Raw genomic sequence first — 19,874 nt, 5'->3', positions numbered from 1 at the left:
TTCTTTCAACTTTGCTATAAGTTTGAAATTTTGCAAAGTGAATCATTGGAATAAAAGATGACTAAATGGAGACTCAAGACAAAGTGGAAGGCCTGGCCACTCGTGCAGACTGGCCCCATGCCCTTGCTCCTTCTGATCCTTTCTCCAGCCCCAAGGCCTTTCTCTTTGTGCTCATGTACCTTTCCTACTTGGAGGCCCCTTTTCTGCTTCCCCAGTGGCCTCCTCTGGCTTGGGTGCTTCCTCTCAATGGCTGTGCTTTGGCAGTACTCCTGGCCAATTCGGCCTCCAGTCTAGAATCCTGAGGGACAGTGAACCTGTCGACCAGCCAGGGCCCCAGGCTGCCAGCTAGCCAGTGGGGGGAACTGCATGTATACCAAGTGCCTGCCTGTTACAGCAGTCTGCTGTGGAGGGGTTCTGTGGGTGAAGTTCATGGCCAGCCCTGCGTAGAGGCTGTGAGCTGGGCAGATGGGAGAGCAGGTGCTCCCGAAGGATTTTGGTATAGTTGGCAGGTATGAATCTGTACCTGTATGAATCTATATCTGATTATAACTAATAAATGTTCATTATAAAAATGTAAATGATAATGAAAAATATTTGGGAGGCAGTGGTAAAAAGCCTGGGCTGGAGTCAAGACTGGCTGAGTTCAAATCCCAAGACTTACTGTGTGTCCTTAAATAAATGACTTCACCTCTCTGTGCCTCAGTGTACTCATGGGTAGAATGGAGTTAATGATGTGGTGGTGGTGAGGATAAAATAAAATGATATATGTGAAGCACTTGGCATGATTATTAGCACTTAAAACTTATTGACTGCTATTATTATTCATAAAAGCTTTAGGAGAAAATGAATACAACCCTACATTTACCTGTTTTTGCCTGTAATGTTGGGATTATAATATGTGTACTTAAAAAATACATAATTTTTTCTCCCATTTAACATGAATATCATATTTTCTTATACTATATGCTTCTTTGAAACATGAACTCAGAGCTGTATTCCATTAGGTGGGTATTTTGCTGTTTTTTTCCCTGACAGCTTTAGAAGAGGAGCACCCCCAAGACATGAGGGCCGTGCCCCTCCCAGAGGGAGGGACAGTTTTCCTGGTCCTGAGGACTTTGGTCCAGAGGAGAATTTTGATCCTTCTGATGAAGCAGCCCGAGGAAGAGATCTCAGAGGTCGAGGTCGGGGTACCCCACGAGGTGAGCGTGTCCTGAGGACACTGATTCTAGCAAGGACAGGTTGTTGGGGACATACATGAAACAGTCTGTGAGTGTGGTGTTATGTTGTTGTGTTGTGTAGGAGGAAGGAAGGGTTTACTCCCCACTCCTGATGAGTTCCCTCGCTTTGAAGGAGGACGGAAACCAGACTCCTGGGATGGAAATAGAGAGCCAGGTAAGGAAGGACAACTGGTATGGCTTCTGGTGACTTGAGCCCAGCAGTTCCCAGAGTGTGGTCCAAGAACCCCTGGGGATGGGTGTTTACCAAAGTCCTCGGTTTTCTGACTTGTATCTCTGTGAGTCCACATCTCAGCTGGACTGTCCGCAAATCCTTCAGTCAGCAGCAATTTATCGTGGTAGACTGAAAGCAGAAACAGCTGGGAGAGTCCAGGTTTCTTCTTCTGAGCCAGACATCAGACGGATTTGCCTAAGTAGAAAACAGTACTTCTCCTTTCACTAAATTATTTTGTTCTTGGAAAGTACAGTTAAAAGAATTGAAGTTTTCTCAGTTTTAATTGCTAATTTGGCAAATATTATTAGATATGTCTCATAAATTAAATCTCAATAATTTTTTAAAAAAGATTTTATTTGACAGAGAGAGAGAGAAAGATCACAGGTAGGCAGAGAGAGGGGGGAAAAGCAGGCTTCCCGCTGAGCAGAGAGCCCAATGCGGGGCTCGATCCCAGGACCCTGAGATCATGACCCGAGCCGAAGGCAGAGGCTTAACCCACTGAGCCACCCAGGCGCCCCTAAATCTCAATATTTTTTAAGAGTGTAAAAACATTCTAAGACTAAAAAGAATGAGAATACTATTTTGGACCTTACCTGTCTCTTATTTTAAGAGGTCTTTTGATTTCTAATCAAGTCTTGACCTTTTTCATGTACTCGTGATGTGACTTGACCTGGCCTCTGGTGGGTTTGCAAATGTTTCTTGCATGAATAAACATTGGTTCTCAAGTTGCTATTCTATTTATCTATTTAATATTACTTTTTACACTTTTATTTGTTCTAGAGAGAGATAGAGTATGAGCAGGAGGGGCAGAGGGAGAGGGAGAGAGAGAATCCCAAGCAGACTCTGAGCTGAGTGCAGAGCCCTATGCCAGGCTCACTCACGGTGCTGAGGTCATGACCTGAGCCAAAACCAAGAGTCAGATGCTCAAGTGCCTGAGCCACCCAGGTGCCCCATTGCTACTTATTCCTAACAGTACAATCTCTCTGCTTTTGGTCACACTGTACTTCAACATAGGTTTGTAGATTCTTAGCCTTGTGAACCTGTGTTTCCTGTTTCAGGTCCAGGTCATGAACATTTCCGTGATGCTCCTCGCCCTGATCATCCCCCTCACGATGGTCATTCCCCAGCTAGCAGAGAACGTTCCTCTTCTCTCCAGGGCATGGACATGGCATCCTTGCCACCCCGAAAGCGTCCCTGGCATGATGGGCCAGGGACCTCAGAGCACAGAGAAATGGAAGCCCCAGGGGGTCCTTCTGAGGATCGAGGAGGCAAAGGTAAGTGGAGGTCAGTGACACAGTTCCAGGAGCTGTGGTTGCCACAGTTCTGCCAAGAAAGCTGCGGGGACCATGCGAGGCCTCATCGCCAGGACACCTGCATCCCTATGATCCTGTTCCGTCTGTTACTGACAGGATATCCAGGGTCCTTTCTCCATTTCTACCCTGTAAGGCTTAGGCTGTGCAATGGCGCATGTTCCCAAGTATGGTGCAAATGCAGCTTGTTTGGACTCACACCGTAGCCAGTCAGAACCTTTACTCAGGTGACTACAAGCTCAGCCTCCTCCACGTGCCTCCAAGAATTCCCTTCCCTGGTTCATTCAAGTGTTTTTCCAACTCTTTGTCAAGGTGCCCCAGAGCAGGAGAGAGACTCCTGCTCTCATTGGCACACATGCTCTTCACCACTGGCTGCTCTTAGCCCTCAAGGGTGTCCTCAGTGACAGAAAAACTGTCTTTCCAGGTGCTGTTTTGTTTTAGCCTGGGTCCAGGAGGAACTGCTAATGCCCAGAGTCACAAAGACTTTGAGGAATATGGTCTGGAAAGGGTTGTTTTTAGGGGGGCAGTAGATTATTTCTACAGCTTGAGACTTTGGATCTTTTAGAGGTAGCACTAACTTTCACCCAGGAGCAGGAGCCACCCTGTGGTCTCAGGTTAGGCTGGGCCACGGCCTGTATCTTAGTTTGGAGGCTGCTAGGAAGCAGGCCTAGTTAACCTGCCTCATGTTTATAATCTCTTCATTACAAAGTTTTGCTTTCCATTTTTGGTGGTGGTTTGGTTCTTCTCAAAGCAAAACTGTCAGAAACTACCTCATGTCATCAGTAGATCTCACCACCTAAGTACACACATGTTGGTCAGTATGGGCACTCAGGACACCTGTGTAGGTCCTAGCCAAGGCCACATGGCTGGTGTGGAAATGACTTCCTAGGTGACATCTTCTCTGCCCAGGTACCTTCAGGTGGGCCTAGGCTACCTTTATAGGAAAAGCAGTCAACATTTTTCCTTTGGCTAGCTTTCCTAACCACCTTATTTTACCTAGATTCAAATTCCACTCAGAAAGTTAAGACAGAGGGCACCCGTGTGGCTTAGTGGGTTAAGCCTCTGCCTTCAGCTCAGGTCATGATCTCAGGATCCTGGGATCGAGGCCCACATCAGGCTCTCTGCTCAGCAGAGAGCCTGCTTACTCCTGTCTCTGCCTCCTTGTGATCACTCTCTGTGTCACGTAAATAAAATCTTAAAAAACAAAACAAAACAAAAAACAAGTTAAGACAAAAATAGGGCACCTGGGTTGCTCAGTTGGTTAAGCATCTGCTTTTGGCTTGGGTCATGTTTCCAGGGTCCTGGGATTGAGCCCCATGTCAGGCTCCCTGCTTGTTGGGAGCCTGCTTCTCCCTCTCCTCCCCGTTTGTGCTCTCTCTTGATATTTCTGTCACTATTTGTTTCTCTCTCTCAAATAAATATATAAATAAAATCTTAAGAAGAAGGTTAAGACAAATAAGGTCAGCAACAGTCTTCTGGTAGTATATTATGGGAGATAACGGCCAAATCCTGTTAGCTCATGAGAAAATTTTAAGTCAGAATTCTAATATACTTAAAAAGATTTGTGTGTCCAAGTGTGGAACAAATAAAACTGTCCCTGGGAGAAATAATTCTAAAAGCTAGGTGGTTGGTTTTTTTTTTAAATGCTTTTGTGTTTAAAGAAATACTTTATTTCACTATTTGAAAGGAAAACAAAAAATGCCACATGGTTGTGGAATAATGATAGTAAGACCCATTGTAATTAACACGAGCAGTTCGTTGTTTTTTAATTTTTTCAGTGTTCCAAGATTCATTGTTTATACACCACACCCAGTGCTCCATGCAATACTTGCCCTCCTTAATACCCGCCACCAGGCTCACCCATCCCCCCCACCCCCGCCCCTCCAAAGCCCTCAGTTTATCTTAGTTGCTTCCAAAGTCCAGTCTGTGCTTTTCAAGCCTTCCTCCACAATAGAGTAACACCCCCCCTTGACCACCCCCCTACCCCCCACTGGCATAGGAGGTTGAAGATGCCCTTGCTCAAGTAGAGACATGGCTCAGTGTGGTCTGTGACTCCCAGAGGTGTTCCAAGTTCACTTCTGGGTTTCCCATCATTTCTGTCACACAGTCTCTGGGAACATGTCTGGTCACCTGGGTGGGAGGGAATGAGAGTCATTGATGAGAGGGTGGAGGCACAGCTCTTAATGCTCTGAATGATACTGCTGATATCCTCAGAACTATGTTAAGACCCAGAACATTCCACTGTGTTATTGAGCTTGTGCTGGGAGTTACTAACAGTCTCTGATACAAAAAGAAAGTAACATGAAATTATTTTGATTCATTTTAGGCCGAGGGGGCCCAGGACCTTCCCAGAGAGTGCCAAAATCCGGGCGTTCCAGCTCCTTGGATGGAGACCACCATGACAGCTACCACAGAGATGAACCTTTTGGGGGCCCTCCAGGCAGTGGTACTCCTTCCAGAGGGGGCCGAAGTGGCAGTAACTGGGGTAGAGGGAGTAACATGAACTCTGGCCCACCAAGGCGAGGAACTTCAAGGGGTGGTGGAAGGGGTAGGTAGAAGCTGATTCCCAGGAGGCCTCTCCGGACAGTATTTAAGAACTTCTTGTGGACTTACCAAGACAAACAAAAGGAAGACTGCACCATGTAGCCCTGAACTTTTTCTGGGGCAGCTGCATCCCAGGAGCCCCTAGTGAGGTCTTCAAGATGAAGAGACTGCTGCTGGCTACCCAGAGTAGCTGGCTTTGTTCTGTCCTGTCCACCCTCACTGCCCTAACTCCCATTGTTTTGTGAAGATAAAAGCTGGAATCTTTTTTTTTTTTAAAGTGTCATGAGACATGGAGCACCTCCACAAATTTAAGTTCATGTCCCATTGGAAATTTGTTTCTATATGTACAGTTTGTCAGAGAAAAAACATTAAGTTGTTTTTGTATGAATACAGAATGTGATTTACGCAAGAATTAACAGAAAACTAGTTGTGGCTTGCTTGCCTTAAGGAAACCCTTTGTTTCCATTGCATCCAATCAGCTGAGGGGGGGTACAATTATTGCTTCTTTTTACGTGCACAATTGGTGGGTACCTCTGAGCCATCTAAGCTAATTTCATCCCTGTACTTGGTCTTAAATTCTCATCTACCCATTCGGTTATACTTATTTTTGTAACAGAGTGAAATACTTTGAAACTATTAACAGTTTGAAGTAGATTCAAAGCTTTAGTTGCCACCTGCTATGACAAGTGGGAAATTATACTCTGAAGAAAAAAAATCTGGCTGTCCAAGTGGGTGTTCTCCCTTGGGTGCATCTCCTCCTGGTAATCACACCTTAGACTTGAATTCCCTTGTTTCTGATGAGAGGTAAACCAGAAATTAATTGCATGCACCCTTCTGATTGATTACATCATGTCACAAATTAAGTTGAGAAGGAATGAACCAAGGATCTCCTAAAACAATTCTGCAACACCTTCTCTTACACCAGCATTTAAGGACGAGGATAGTTCTAGCTTAAAGCCAGGAAGTTCACATCCACAACAAATTTCGTTAGTTTTTTTATTTTATTTTTATTTTTTTTTAAGATTTTATTTATTTATTTGAGAGAGAGAGAGAGTGAGAGAGAGCGTGAGTGAGGAGAAGGTCAGAGGGAGAAGCAGACTCCCCATGGAGCTGGGAGCCCGATGCGGGACTCGATTCCCCGACTCAGGGATCATGACCTGAGCCGAAGGCAGTCCAACCGAGCCACCCAGGCGTCCCAAATTTCGTTAGTTTTAAATAAATGTAACATTTGGCCCAGTTTGGATTGGAAGCCAAAATTCAGTTTGATAATCCTGTATTTTCTCTACTATTTATTTTGTTAAGAAAGCTTTTATTATTCTAAGGATATTTCTGTGGCCACCCTAACATCTTTAGCACTGGAGACAGGTTTACTTGGCAAATGTGGTGGAAGTCTCACAGTTGCTTAAGACAAGGGATGCTGGCATAGGTGGACAGCATATAAAAACCTCTTCATTAGTTCTCTATTAATGCAAAGCATGGTAAAAGCTGAGTTATTTCTGCAGTGAGAAAATGTCAACTACACACAGCTTTTTAGGGTGTTAAAACCTAGAGACTACAAGTGATTCATTTTTTTAAAAGATTTTATTTATTTATTTGACAGAGATCACAAGTAGGCAGAGAGGCAGGCAGAGGGGGAGGGGGAAGGAGGCTCCCCGCTGAGCAGAAAGCCCACTGCGGGGGCTCGATCCCAGGACCCTTAGCTCATGACCTGAGCTGAAGGCAGAGGCTTAACCCATTGAGCCACCCAGTTACCCCCAAGTGAATCATTTTCACTTTGTTTTGAAATTAAAAACATTTATCGCCATGTCAGTATAAACGCATGATTAGGAGGCTCAAGAAGGCTTCAAATTTGTGGAATATTCTTTATTTGCCCTCCACTGGCACAGCTTAAAAAGTTGTAATCAAATTCTGATTAAGGTAAAATGGGATCCAGAGACTGAACCCATATGACATTAGGCTCCTTTTTCTGAGACTGATGTGTTAAGAAATTTATCATGTTAACATTTTAGGCTTCAACTTTAGAAACAGTACCTTAGCAAGCAGATAACCAGATCACATTTTGAGAAACAATTCCTTTAGGAAAAACCTGAAATCTCTACACTGTAATTTATTAAATATTTAGAATATTTTAAAACATCATTACCAAAATACATACAAGGTATTGTGCTTTGAATTTTACAAATGCTAGATTTTCAGTGTTCGAATTCTTGAGACAATGTTTGGGAAACAATTTTAAAAATATAACAGCATCAACATAAAAATGTACTGAACACTGTAAAATCTTCCAATGTGCAAATTCTAGAGAAATGGAGAACTAGAACAGATATTTAACTGAGGGACAGAAGGAGCAGTCAATGGCCCAAGTTTTTCCAGTTACAATAGTACTCCCTGAAAACGGTACATTTGCTTTTACTACAAATACCCTCTTGGTTTTCCTCTTGAGGTAGATAAGTAACCCTGTTTACTGATAACAGGATAGGGCAGTAATTAGAGAATACTGGGTTGGGGGCCTCATGAAGTTGGGGCAGGGCTTAGGACACTGATCAGGATCCAGGAATATAAATAACTGAGTCTGAACAAAGAGGCAATGCTCCATTGCTGCCTGACACACCTGTTTAGGCAACAGTCAACTCCAGCCCCAGAAAATAATTATTTTCAAATCGTGCAATCCAATGCACAGAAAAAAGTGGTTCTCAACTTTAGTTCAACATGGAATCATCTGGAGAGCTCTAAAAAAATACTGATGCCTGGGTCTGCCCCCACCCTACCACCCACCCCAAAGATTCTGAATGAGCTGATCTGAGGTTTTGCTCTTCAAGTAATTCTGATGTGAACTGAGAACCACTGACACAATTTAAAAATTCTAAGTACTCCACTTCCTAGTTAATAATATATAGATACTAACAAAACATGTAGTTTTTTGGACTCATCAGAATATCCAGTCCGAACTTTCTGGCAATACATTAGCATATACAATAAAGTCAGAGACAAGAGTCAATGCTGAATTTAAAAGGAACCTAAAAGGAAAAGCATCTTACGGTGCATTGGAATTAGCCTACAAAATGTAAATTATACCTTAAAAAGCAGGTAATAAAACTAGGAATGATAATTAGGCTTTATAGAAATCCATGGTTTCCGTCAAATATTTAACTTTGGATGTAGAATTATCTCGTCCAGCAGGAGTCCTCAGCCCAAGTTCTGCCCAGGGACATCTCTCATAGAACTGAAATGTCCTACTTCTTGGGGAAGACATTTTCCTTTTAGGTCCATTGCTTTTATGGTCTAATACAGAGTCAATCTTTAATTTTGTAAGGCACCATATTTACAATTTCACTAAAAAATGAAAAAACCGACGTAAGCTATCTTAACTAAAGTACTTGAATAAAAGCCGGTGAATAAATTTAGTGTTTAATTTGATACGCTTAAAAATCCACTCCATGAATCAGGAAAAAATTTCTAAGCCAAAGAAAACAAAAGCGTATTGTAGCTAACCAACTACAATCTACCACTGGATTTTTTTAATCGACAAGGTAAAAGAAGTCTGAGGAAAGCCACAAGGGCAGCTAATTAAAACTGAGGAGCCATTCTTTTTTTACTGCGCTCAATCTAAAACTACGGTTAACGCAAAAGCAATTTACCATAAATTTTTCACAGCATATCCCAAGTCAACTACAACATCTCGTTTTATAGCACATGCTACCGAGAAAGACGGGAAAACGCTGAAACCGAAGAGGTTCCGAACCGGCTCGAGTCTCAGTTTTAGGACGGCCACTCCAAGACGCTGACAGGTTCGCTGGCACAATAACCGAGCAGCCTTTACCCAGCGCGATCGGGAAACTGGCGGGTGCAGTGCTGGGCTCGGTCCGCGATGCACCCCGGGCGGGCTCCCGGTGGTCTCCCGACGGCACATCCCGGGGCAGGGCTCCGCGCCATCTCCGGGGGCGCGGGCCCTGGGGTTCTCACACCGGCAGCGCCTTGGCGAGGCTGGCGCCGGGAACCAGGCGTCCGAGCGCTACTCGCAGCGCGGTGCCCGCGCCCCAGGGCAGGAGCCCGAACAGCACGGTCAGCAGCGCGCCCACCTGCAGGCAGGCGCCCAGCGCCGTGAGCAACGTGCTGCGCAGCCCGAGCGCCGCGTACAGCGTGGCTCCCAGCGCGGCCACGTAGAGCAGCGCGGGCCGCGACGGCGTCTCCTCGCCGCGCAACAGGCGCCCGCACGCCGCGCCGCCCCGCAGCAGCATGCCGCCCACGAGCGCCAGCGCCGAGCCCAGAGACCAGAGCAGCGCGAACTTGCGGGCGCGCAGCAGCAGCACGGGCGCGTAGAGCGCGGCCAGGCCGAAGCAGAGCGCGGCCAGCAGCAGGCACACGCCGCTGGCCGCCAGCCGCTGTGCGCGCGTCACACTCGGCAAGCACGCTGGGCCTGTCGCCACCGTTGGCTCCGCTGGGCCCCGCGCCCACGTCCAGCGCAGGCCCGCGCGGCCCAGCCACGCCCCCGCCGGCCCGCCCCCTGCCGGGGGCTCCTCAGTCTTTTCCGCAGCGAGCAGCGGCTCGGCGGCCGTCAGCCCGCCGGCTTTACCCTGCGCCAGGTACTCCTGCAGCTGGCGGTGGAGGTCCGCCATGTTGGCCGGAGCGGCCGCGGGACGCGAGGGCTGGTGTCCACTTCCGGTTTTCCTCGGTTGCTGGCGGAAGCGGCTACGCCCTCGGCGGGAGGGGTGGGACCTGCGGCCCTTGCGGAAGAGGCGGGGTTGCTTTCCTGCAGACTTGGGGCGGCGCGGTTACCGGCAGTCGGTTTTACGGGTTTACAGTCCCCCTGCATTGACCATCTTGGCGCCTGGCGTTATTCCTGTTGGGCGCTGTTACGGACTGAATTAATTATGTCGGCATTAAAAGTTAGTTGGAGGGCGGGGTGCGTGTGGTTATAAAAGGTTACATGAGGGACCCTTGTGGTGGTGATGGGACAGTTCTGTATCTTGAGCTTATGGGTATCAGTATCCTGCTTGTTATACAGCCCTGTAATTTTGCAAGATGTCGCCATTGGGGGACTCTCTCCCTGTTCTTAAAACTGTATGCTAATCTGCAGTTCCTCTCAATAAATTTAATCTTTTAAAAAGTTCAAATCTGCAGGACTTAAACGTGGTTTCTTTGGAAAGGCTACCGAAGTTGATGAAGGATTTAACCCCCCTCTCCACAACCAGCTTATCTTCTGTTCCCCCTTTCAGCAGAGGCCTGGCAATATTCTTGACTCCTTCAAGCCCCATGTACAAGACTTGTAGGTGCCCATTTTTTACATTTTTGGTTCACCTTTTTGTGCTCCTGACATCTCTGGGTCCAGTGACTTGGGCAGATCACTGATAAGCTTGCCGGATCTCCAATCAATTCCTGATGTGTCCTGATGTGGCTCCCAGGGATCCTGCTCTTACTTAGAGCCTTTTTGAGGTCTCCTCCAGGGCTTTTGTGTCACTTGTTTGGGCCTGGGTAGTTTCTACTCCTGGACATTTAGATGGAGCAGCGCCTCCAGCTACTTCTGATGTTCTCACCTTTCCCAATTTGTGAAAATTTACTTGTTTATGTATTTGCCAGCAACTTGAGCACAGGGTCTCTTTCATGTCCCTTTTCCTAGGACCTTAAAGGCTGCTGCAAATGCATGGAGCTGTCAATTCATTGTCGTAAAGGTGCTTGAAAGGCTCTAGATCCTGCCTGAAGCCATTGATTGAAACACCTTTTTTGCTTGACTTTATAAATGCCTCTTGTGAACTTAAATGTGATGGCACAGGAGTCCTTTTGTAATATGAAGTGCAATATAGGTAAGTTGCACAGCAGTCTACTGTTGAATAGGTCTTTGGCTTTCTTGCTCCAGAAGACCATTCCTTCCTTTGTCCTGGGGATGGGAGGCAGTGCCTATCGCTGCAGGCTGTTTCTAGTAATCCTCTGTCACCTGGCTTTGGAGACACTGACACAGAGAGGCCAGGGTATATTCTTTTGGCTCTTCTTATCACCTTGGTACTGGCTTCCCCATGACCGCATGACCTGGTACCACCCAGTGGGCAGGTGACATTGCTTTGTCCTCTACCCTTGGAAGAGGTAGGTGTTCCTGTCTTTCTGCTATTGTCATTTCTGGCTTCTCAGCCTTTCTGTTAACCTGTGTAACCAGTTTCCCCATTAAATTCCCCTGGATACCTTTTTCCTGGTTGAATCCTGACATACAGTGTTCTTTTTCAACATATATTACAGTTGTTATCTCACTTGTGGCAACCTGAAGAGGTAAACTGAGGCAAGCTTGAATTACCAGAAATTGAGTTTATTTGGGAATGGCGTAAGAACTACAGTTTGGGAAATGCAAACTATAGCAAGCTATAGGTGACTCCCATTGAGGATTTGGGGGGTGGGGAGCTGTATTTATGGTAAGGAGTGCAAAGATGGGGGAATTCAGCCATAGTCCGAATGGTAAGTTCACTGGCCTCTGGATAAAGAGAGATTCTTTTTTTTTTTTCTTAAAGATTTTAGAGATAGAGAGAGTGTATGTGCATGAGTTGGGGAAGGGGCAGAGGGAGAGAGAATTCCAAGCAGACTCCATGTAGAGCTCAGAACCTGATGTGTGGCTTCATCCCAGGACCCTGAGGTCATGACCTGAGCTGAAACCAAGAGTTGGACGCTTCACCAACTGAGCCACCCAGGCACCCCAGGAAGAAATTCTTGGTGGATATTCATTGGTCAGGAGATAAATTTCCATCTTCTGTGAATCGAGGATTTAAAGGAAGTCAGCTTTTCAGTTTTTTCTTTTTCTTTTTTTTTTTTTTAAGATTTTATTTATTTGAGAGAGAGCAAGCACAAGCAGGGGGAGCATCAGAGGGGTAGGGTTGAGCAGGGAGCCTGGGACTGGATCCCAGGACCCTGGGATCATGATCTGAGCCAAAGGCAGATGCTTAACCAGCTGAATCACCCAGGCGCCCTTCTTTTTGGTTCTTAAGTTTTGCTGAGGGCACATCCATTTCGTATCCTCTGGTTCCATTTTAGATTGAAATTCTTTTGCACATGTAATAATAGTGATCATCCTGATCACTTACCATGGGCAAAGCCATTAGGGTGGCTACTGTCAAAACACAGACAATAACGAGTGTTGACCTGGAACTGGAGCAATTGCAGCTATGAGATGTAAAAGTCAGGATTGTTCCGCTCATTGTACCGATGAGGGAAAACAGAAATATGGGGAAGTTAACCTACTTGAGGTCACCCCAAAAGTTGGTGGTAGAGCAAGACAACAGGTTGTGTGATGGAGTTTTAAACATAAGGAGATCCTCCCTAGGAATAGAATTGTATAAAACCAGAAAACCTGTTCAGGGTTGGTTCCCACACTGATAGATGGACATAATAAAACCATCTCTAGGGGCGCCTGGGTGGCTCAGTGCATTAAGCCTCTGCCTTCAGCTCAGGTCATGATCTCAGGGTCCTGGGATCGAGCCCTGCATCGGGCTCTCTGCTCAGCGGGGAGCCTGCTTCCCTTCCACTCTCTCTGCCTGTCTCTCTGCCTGCTTGTCATCTCTCTCTGTCAAATAAATAAATAAAATATTAAAAAAAAAAACCATCTCTAGATACCTGCTCCCCTCTAGCTACTACAGCAGAATTCACTTAAAGAATCTGAAACCCCATGTCTCCACTTAACCCTATTCTTCCTTGAATCCCCTTCATCCCCTTGTGCCCGCAAAATGGTTCGCAACCAGGTCACCAAATATTTCTGTGGCCAAGTACAGTAAAATTTCAGTCCCTAGCCTCCTTAACTTCCAGCAGGACATGACACAGTTGTGCCCTCCCTCCTGAGAGCATCGCTTCCAGAACAGCACATGGTACAAGCAGCGGGGCCCCAGCTCTCCTGGGTTTGCTCTACATGGGGTGCCCAGGCCTCCCTGCTCTTTCGTACATGCCCTGTGTTGTTGCAAACCATCTTATGCAGGACCTTGGGCAGATCCCTCCCTCACTTCTCCACTGGATATCCAATAGACATCTTGAAGATGACATATAAAATGAAACTTCTGATTCCCAATTTCTCCTCCAAATCCCCCAAAACCTGTAACTGCTACCCCGCTCTTCCTTCTCGTTTCAGGAAGTCACACACCCTCTCGCACCCTGCAGCTCTACTTGGGTAGTCCATGTGGTGCCTGGGCCACCGCATCTCCTCCATGACTGACCCTTCCTCTGGTCTGGCCAGCTGGCCAATGCCCCCCTGTCCCAGGACTCTGTCTCAGTACCCCTTTTGGTCCAGGCCTCCTAGCTGTTCATACAACAGCTGGGGGCACCCTCACTTCCTCTGATGCTTCCCTGCTTTCACAGGAACCATATCCTTTTGTTGCCCCGTAACCCCTCCCACCCACCACACCCTTCTACCACCTCTCCCATGACTCTCCCCTCCCTCATTCTGGCCCAGATACAGTGGTCTGAGTTGTTTCTGGGTATGTCAAAATCATTCCACCTCAGTGCCCTTTTTCCTTGTTCTCAGCCTAGAGCATTCCTCCCCACACCCCATCCTCAAATACTTTCCAGCTTACACCCTTTGTTCAGGTCTCAGTTTGAATGTCCCTCTTCAGAATGTCCTCTGACCATCCTAAAACAGCACCTCCTGTCACTCTCTACCCTTGATGCTGACAAACAAATGTGTAATTACTTCCTTGGTAGTGTAATGCATCTGAAGAGAATCAAAAATACAAATCCCACACCATCATTCTGAGCACCAATTTGCAGTAGATTGTTGTGGATTGAGATAGGAAGCAGCAAGAGACTCTGACAAACACAAGAGATCCCTGGAAATTGTTACTTTGTTTTTAAACCAAATCCTTGTTCTGAAGCCCTAATCTGTGTTTTCTGTGGTGGCAGATAACTTTGCTTCACATGGTCAGAGGCCAGACAGGGACTGACGTCAACCTCTTGGAGGTATCAGACCCAGAAGTATTGGGAAGGGACTTATTGTCCAGTATTGGTCAGTGCCTGTCACACATCCAGTAGGTGGGCGGTCTCTCTTTTTTAAAAGATTTTATGTATGTATGTATGTTTGTGAGAGAGAGAGCAGGGGAAGGGGCAGAGGGGGAGGGTAAGGGAGAGGGAGAGAATCCCAAGCAGACTCTGCACTGAGTGGTGGAGCCTGATGACACAGGCCTTGATCTCATGTCCGTGAGACCATGACCCAAGCCAAAACCAACAATCTGATGCTTAACTGCTGAAATTATTGAGCTACCCAGGCAACCCTCGGGGTGTGGGGGAGGGGTCCCTCAATGGCTGCTCTTCCCTTCCCACTGTAGTCGATCTCAGTACAATATCAGGTGGATCCCAGCTCCAACCACCCAGAGGGGGAAGGGGATAGAGTAAGCCTTTTGCTTTGTTTTATTTTATTTTATTATTTTTTGTGGAGACTTGGGAGTTGGAGAGCCCAGCATGGAGCCCATTGAGGGGCTTGATCTCATGACCCCGAGGTCATGACCTGAGCCAAAATCAAGAGTCAGGTGCCTGTCTGAGCCATGCAAGTGCCTTTTCCTCCAGAACCAGGCAGTTGCAAGTGTTAATCCATGGCTCCTTCTAGGTGTTTTCAAGGTGGCATCTCCCTTTCTTCTCTGTTTTGGCCATCCCTGCTCAGCAAGGTCTTGCTTGACATGGAACTTGATCCCATAACCCTGAGATCATGACCAGAGCTGAAATCAAGAGTTGGATGCCCAGCCAACTGGGCCATCTAAGCACCCCTAAAAATTAAATTTCAAATTCGTTATCTGGCATTTTAGGCCTGCCCCTCTAGGCCCCAGCAGCTCTCACCCTGCCCTGTGGAGCTCTCTTTGGGGCCACTGGGCCCTAGCAACAGGGTGACTCTGCTCTTCTGTGGCTTTGCTAATGTAGGCCCTTCCCTTGGGCTGACCTCCTCCCCCACCTGCACACATCTGCCCTTCTCTTCCCTCCTGAGTTCCCCCTGTTTCGGGGTCACCCCTTCACAGTCCATATAGCACAGTGGTCCCCTGTGCACCAACTGTGACACTTCCAAGGCCTTGAGTTTCCTTTTTCATTTATTAAAAGTAATACTGTCTAGATGCTTATCTTCTCAAGTCTTATTTCTTCACATCCTGCTCCTTGGCCCCCAATACTCTGTCTAGCTTGTGTTGGATTTTCTGGGGACCTTGCGTTGGTTAGACACAAGGCTGTGTGACACAAGAGGTGCGTTGCACAGCGTCACTGGGCCATACCACCATCTGCAGGTCACTGTTCAGAGCCGAGGGTCTGGCCCTGTTCACATCCCCCAGGCAGCGGGGCAGGGGCCTTGCCGATCCATCCTGGTGGCCTGCAGCTGGGGGCAGCAGAGCCACTAGGGGTATGTTGTTCATAGACCTCATGCTGTAATTGTGGAAATGCTCCAGACCTGTGCTGTCCAGTTCAGAGCTGCTGAAACACCACGTGTAGCTCTAAGTGCCTGGAAATCTGCTGGTGAGACTGGGAAACTGAATTTTTAATCTTAATTCATTATTCATAATATGTTATGATTTACACATATTTTTGTGGTAATACATAAAATATAGTATTACTTCATAATGTATTTTAATTTCTATCTCCTTACATAAATATGATCATACTATATTTATAGTAGCTGCAAGTGGCCGACAGCTGCTGTTTTGGATGGGGCAGCTTGGGCATGCTGGAAACACTTGGGGGCATTTTGGTTGTCATGACCTGGTATGGCTACAGACATTGGTGGGTTGGGGAAAGGCTGAATGTCTGGCTTGCGGCTTGCTCCCCCCACAAGGGGGCTCTAGCTGAGCATCCCATCTGAGGGTGCTGTGCACTTAGCTCTGCAGACGCTGCTGCCTGCCCCCAGACCTTGCCTTTGGTTTGTCTCCTTAAGCTTCCTCGGGGAAGCCAAGGAAACAGGCCATCTCACACAGGCATTCCCTTGGTCAGGGCATAACTGAAGGACCTCACATGGGATTTCTCACTGTTGAGCAAGGCCTTGTGGTGTTTGGCCTCCTTAACCTAAGGGTGTCTGCGCTGTTGCCTGTGGGGTCGGGGCGTGGGGGTTGCCTGGGGCACTGACACCCTTGTGGGGGGACCTGGGAGCAGTGAAGTGGGCGCTGGCTGAGTGGAAACACACAAGCTAAACTGGGGAGGCCTTTCTATTGGCCAGACAGTGAACATAGCAGATCTTGTGTATTGAACTTGCTGTTTTTAGAAGTACACATTGTCTGGACGCCTGGATGTCTCAGTCGATTAAGTGTCTGCTTTCGGTTTAGGGTCTTGGGATCCAGTCCTGGGATCAAATCCCATGTCAGGCTCCTTGCTCAGTGCGGAGCTTGCATCTGTCTCTCTCTCTCTCTCTGACAAATAAGTAAATTAAAAAAAAAAAAGTAAACATTGTCTTCTTATTTGGCAATATTATTATTTTTTTCAGAAATTTATACATTTTACATTTTTTATGTACAACAAATCTGTCCAGGAGAAAATTCATCAGTTCATCTACAAAATGGTTTATGACACTGTCCATTTCTTTAAAACCTCACCAACACAAGGTAGTATCATTCTATTAAGTTTTGACAGTCTGATGCTCAGTCAAAAAATATTTACTGAGGCGCACCTGGGTGACTCAGTGGGTTAAAGCCCCTGCCTTCAGCTCAGGTCATGATCCCAGGGTCTGGGATTGAGCCCCAGACTGCTCAGTGGGGAGCCTGCTTCCCTCCCTCCACTGCCTGCCTCTCTGCTTACTTGTGATCTCTGTCTGTCAAATAAATATGTTTTAAAAAAATGTCAAATAAAAATTTTTAAAAAAATTTACTGAGAGCCTACTGTAGTGCAGTGTCAGTCTAAGTTCTGAGAATTATCAGTCATCATAATCTCTGCCTTCAAGGAATTTACATTCTAGTAGAGAGAAGCTCATAATAAACAAATAGAAACTAGAAAATTTATAATATGTTAAATAATACATATAGTATGTTGGAAGTTGGTTTCACTATGAAGAAAAATGAAATGAAATAGACAGTAGGGAGTGCGGTCTTAGTGGTGGGACTTTTCCGTAAAAATGATATCCCAGGGACACCTGGGTGGCTCAGTTGGTTAAGCAGCTGCCTCCAGCTCAGGTCATGATCCCAGCGTCCTGGGATTGAGTCCCACATCGGGCTCCTTGCTTGGTGGAAAGCCAGCTTCTCCCTCTGCCTCTGCTGCCACTCTGCCTGCCTGTGCTCGCTTGCTCTTTCTCTCTCTGGCAAATAAATAAATAAAATCTTAAAAAAAAAATAGTATCCCACACACTTCTTTTTTTTCCCTAAAGATTTATTTATTTTATAGAGAGAAGAGGGAGTGCATGAGCTGGGGGAGGGGCAGAAGGAGAGAGGGGAACCAAATTCCCCTCTGAGCATGGGGCCTGATCCAGAACTTGATTCCAGGATCCTGAAATCATGACCTGAGCAGAAATCAAGAGTTGGACGCTTAACCCACTGAGCCACCCCGACACCCTCCCCCCGCACACTTATTTATATAAATTCCTTTTATTGCTTATTAGGTCTATATTCCCTATGTTGTACTTTTCATCTCCACAACTTCGTTATTTTATAACTTGAAAGTTTATACCTTTTAATCCCCTTTATCTATTTCATCAGTTCTCTCATCCACCTCCCCTCTGGCAACCATCAGTTTGTTCTCTGTATTTTAAGAGTGTGTGTGTTGGTTGGTTTTCTTTTCTAGATTACATATACAAGTGAAATCATATATTTGTCTTTCTCTGATTTATTTTACTTACCATAATACCCTCTGGGTCCATCCATGTGTTGCAAAAGGCAAGATTTCATTCTTTTGATGTCTGAGTAATGTTCCATTGTCTATATACCACATCTTTTTTTTTTTTTAAGATTTTATTTATTTATTTGTCAGAGAGAGAGAGCACAAGCAGGCAGAGAGGCAGGCAGAGGCAGAGAGAGAAGCAGGCTCCCCACTGAGCAAGGAGCCTGATGCAGGACTCAATCCAAGATCCTGGGATCATGACTTGGGCTGAAGGCAGCAGCTTAACCAACTGAGCCACCCAGGCATCCCTATATATCACATCTTCTTAATCCATTCATCTGTTGGTAGACACTTGGGTTGCTTCCGTATTCTGGCTATTGTACATGATCCTGAAGTAAATATAGGGGTGCATATTGCTTTTCAAGTTAGTGTTTTTGTTTTCTTTGGATAAATACTTGTTAGTGGCATTACTGGATCACATGGTATTTCCATTCTTAATTTTTTGAGGAAATTCCATACTGTTTTCCACAGCAGCTGCAACTCTACATTCCCAACAACAGTGCACAAAAGTTCCCTTTTTCCACATCCTTGCCAACATTTGTTATTTCCTGGGTTTGTTTGTTTGTTTGTTTTAATATTAGCCATTCTGGCAGGTGTGAGGTAGTATCTCATTGTGGTTTTCCGGCTGCTTAGAGACATTGTGCATCTCTTTATGTGTCTGTTGGCCAGCTGTGTGTCTTCTTTGGAATATGGCTATTCAGGTCCTCTGCCTATTTTTTTTAAAGATTTATTTAAGAGAGAGTGAACAGTAGGAACAGGAGAGGGAGAAAGAGAAAGAGTCTCAAGCAGATTCTGTGCCGAGCGGGGAACCGATGTGGAGCTTGATCTCAGGACCCTAAGACCAGACCCGAACAGAGATCAAGAGTCAGACGCTTAACTGACTGCACCACCCAGGTGCCCCCTCTGCTTCTTTTTAAATCAGATTGTTTGTGTTTATGGTGTTGAGTCATATAACTTCTTTATATATTAAATATTTTGGATATTAGCCACTTACCAACGTATGATTTGCAAATGCCTTCTCCCATTCAGTAGTTTTGCCTTTTCATTTTGTTCATGGTTTCCTTCACTGTGCAAAAGCTTTTTATTTTGTTGTAGTTTGAATAGTTTATTTTTTCTTTTATTTCCCTTGCTTGAGGACACATATCTATAAATATGTTGCTAAGGTTGATGTCCAAGAGATTACTGCCTATGTTTTCTTCTAGGAGTTTTATGGTCTCACATTTCAGTCTTTTTTTCTTTTTTTAGATCACATTTCAGTCTTTAATCCAGTTTGGGTTTACTTTTGTGCATGGTGTAAGGAAATGGTCTGGGTTCATTTTTTTGCATGTAGCTGTCCAGTTTTCCCAACACCATTTATTGAAAAGACTGACATCACCCCATTGTATATTCTTGCCTCCTTTGTTATAGAGTAATTGACCATATAAACATGGGTTTATTTCTGGACACTGTTTGGTTCCATTGATCTATGTGTGTGTATTTTTGTGCCAGTACCATGCTTGTTTGATTACTGTAACTTTGTAGTATCTCTTGAAGTCTGGGATTGTGATACCTCTAGTTTTATCTTTCTCAAGATTGCTTTCACTATTTGGGGTCTTTTGTGGTTCCATATCAATTTTAGGATTTTTTTGTTCTATTTCTGTTAAAAATGCTATTGATATTTTGGCAGGGATTACACTGGATCTGTAGATTGCTTTGGGCAGTATGGGCATTTTAACAATATTTGTTCTTCCAGTCCATGAACATGGAATGTCTTTCCATTTATTTATGTCATCTTCAATTTCT

At 45.7% G+C, this 19,874-nt stretch overlaps 2 protein-coding genes across 6 annotated transcripts in view; one reads left to right on the top strand and one right to left on the bottom strand.

Moving 5' to 3' along the window:
* The window catches only part of WDR33 (WD repeat domain 33), a 124,479-nt gene extending 118,764 nt beyond the window's left edge, over window positions 1–5,715 (top strand). For all 5 annotated transcript variants that reach the window (XM_032354000.1, XM_032353999.1, XM_032354001.1 and 2 more), the window contains 4 exons: window positions 1,036–1,199; window positions 1,300–1,392; window positions 2,508–2,723; window positions 5,086–5,715. In XM_032354000.1, the coding sequence (XP_032209891.1) occupies window positions 1,036–1,199; window positions 1,300–1,392; window positions 2,508–2,723; window positions 5,086–5,315 (703 nt within the window). In that variant the 3' untranslated portion in view covers window positions 5,316–5,715. The remainder of the gene's footprint in view (window positions 1–1,035; window positions 1,200–1,299; window positions 1,393–2,507; window positions 2,724–5,085) is intronic.
* Window positions 5,716–7,151: 1,436 nt separating this feature from the next.
* Window positions 7,152–10,002, bottom strand: SFT2D3 (SFT2 domain containing 3). The gene has a single exon (XM_032353996.1). The coding sequence runs from the start codon at window positions 9,917–9,919 to the stop codon at window positions 9,263–9,265; it is 657 nt and encodes a 218-aa protein (XP_032209887.1). The 5' UTR covers window positions 9,920–10,002; the 3' UTR covers window positions 7,152–9,262.
* Between the last annotated feature and the right edge of the window lie 9,872 nt (window positions 10,003–19,874).

The sequence above is a fragment of the Mustela erminea genome, chromosome 8 (genome assembly GCF_009829155.1).
Source record: "Mustela erminea isolate mMusErm1 chromosome 8, mMusErm1.Pri, whole genome shotgun sequence".
Taxonomy (NCBI): Eukaryota; Metazoa; Chordata; class Mammalia; order Carnivora; family Mustelidae; genus Mustela; species Mustela erminea.
The sequence above is the reverse complement of the archived record's forward strand: the minus strand, read 5'-3'. Positions and strand labels throughout refer to the sequence as shown.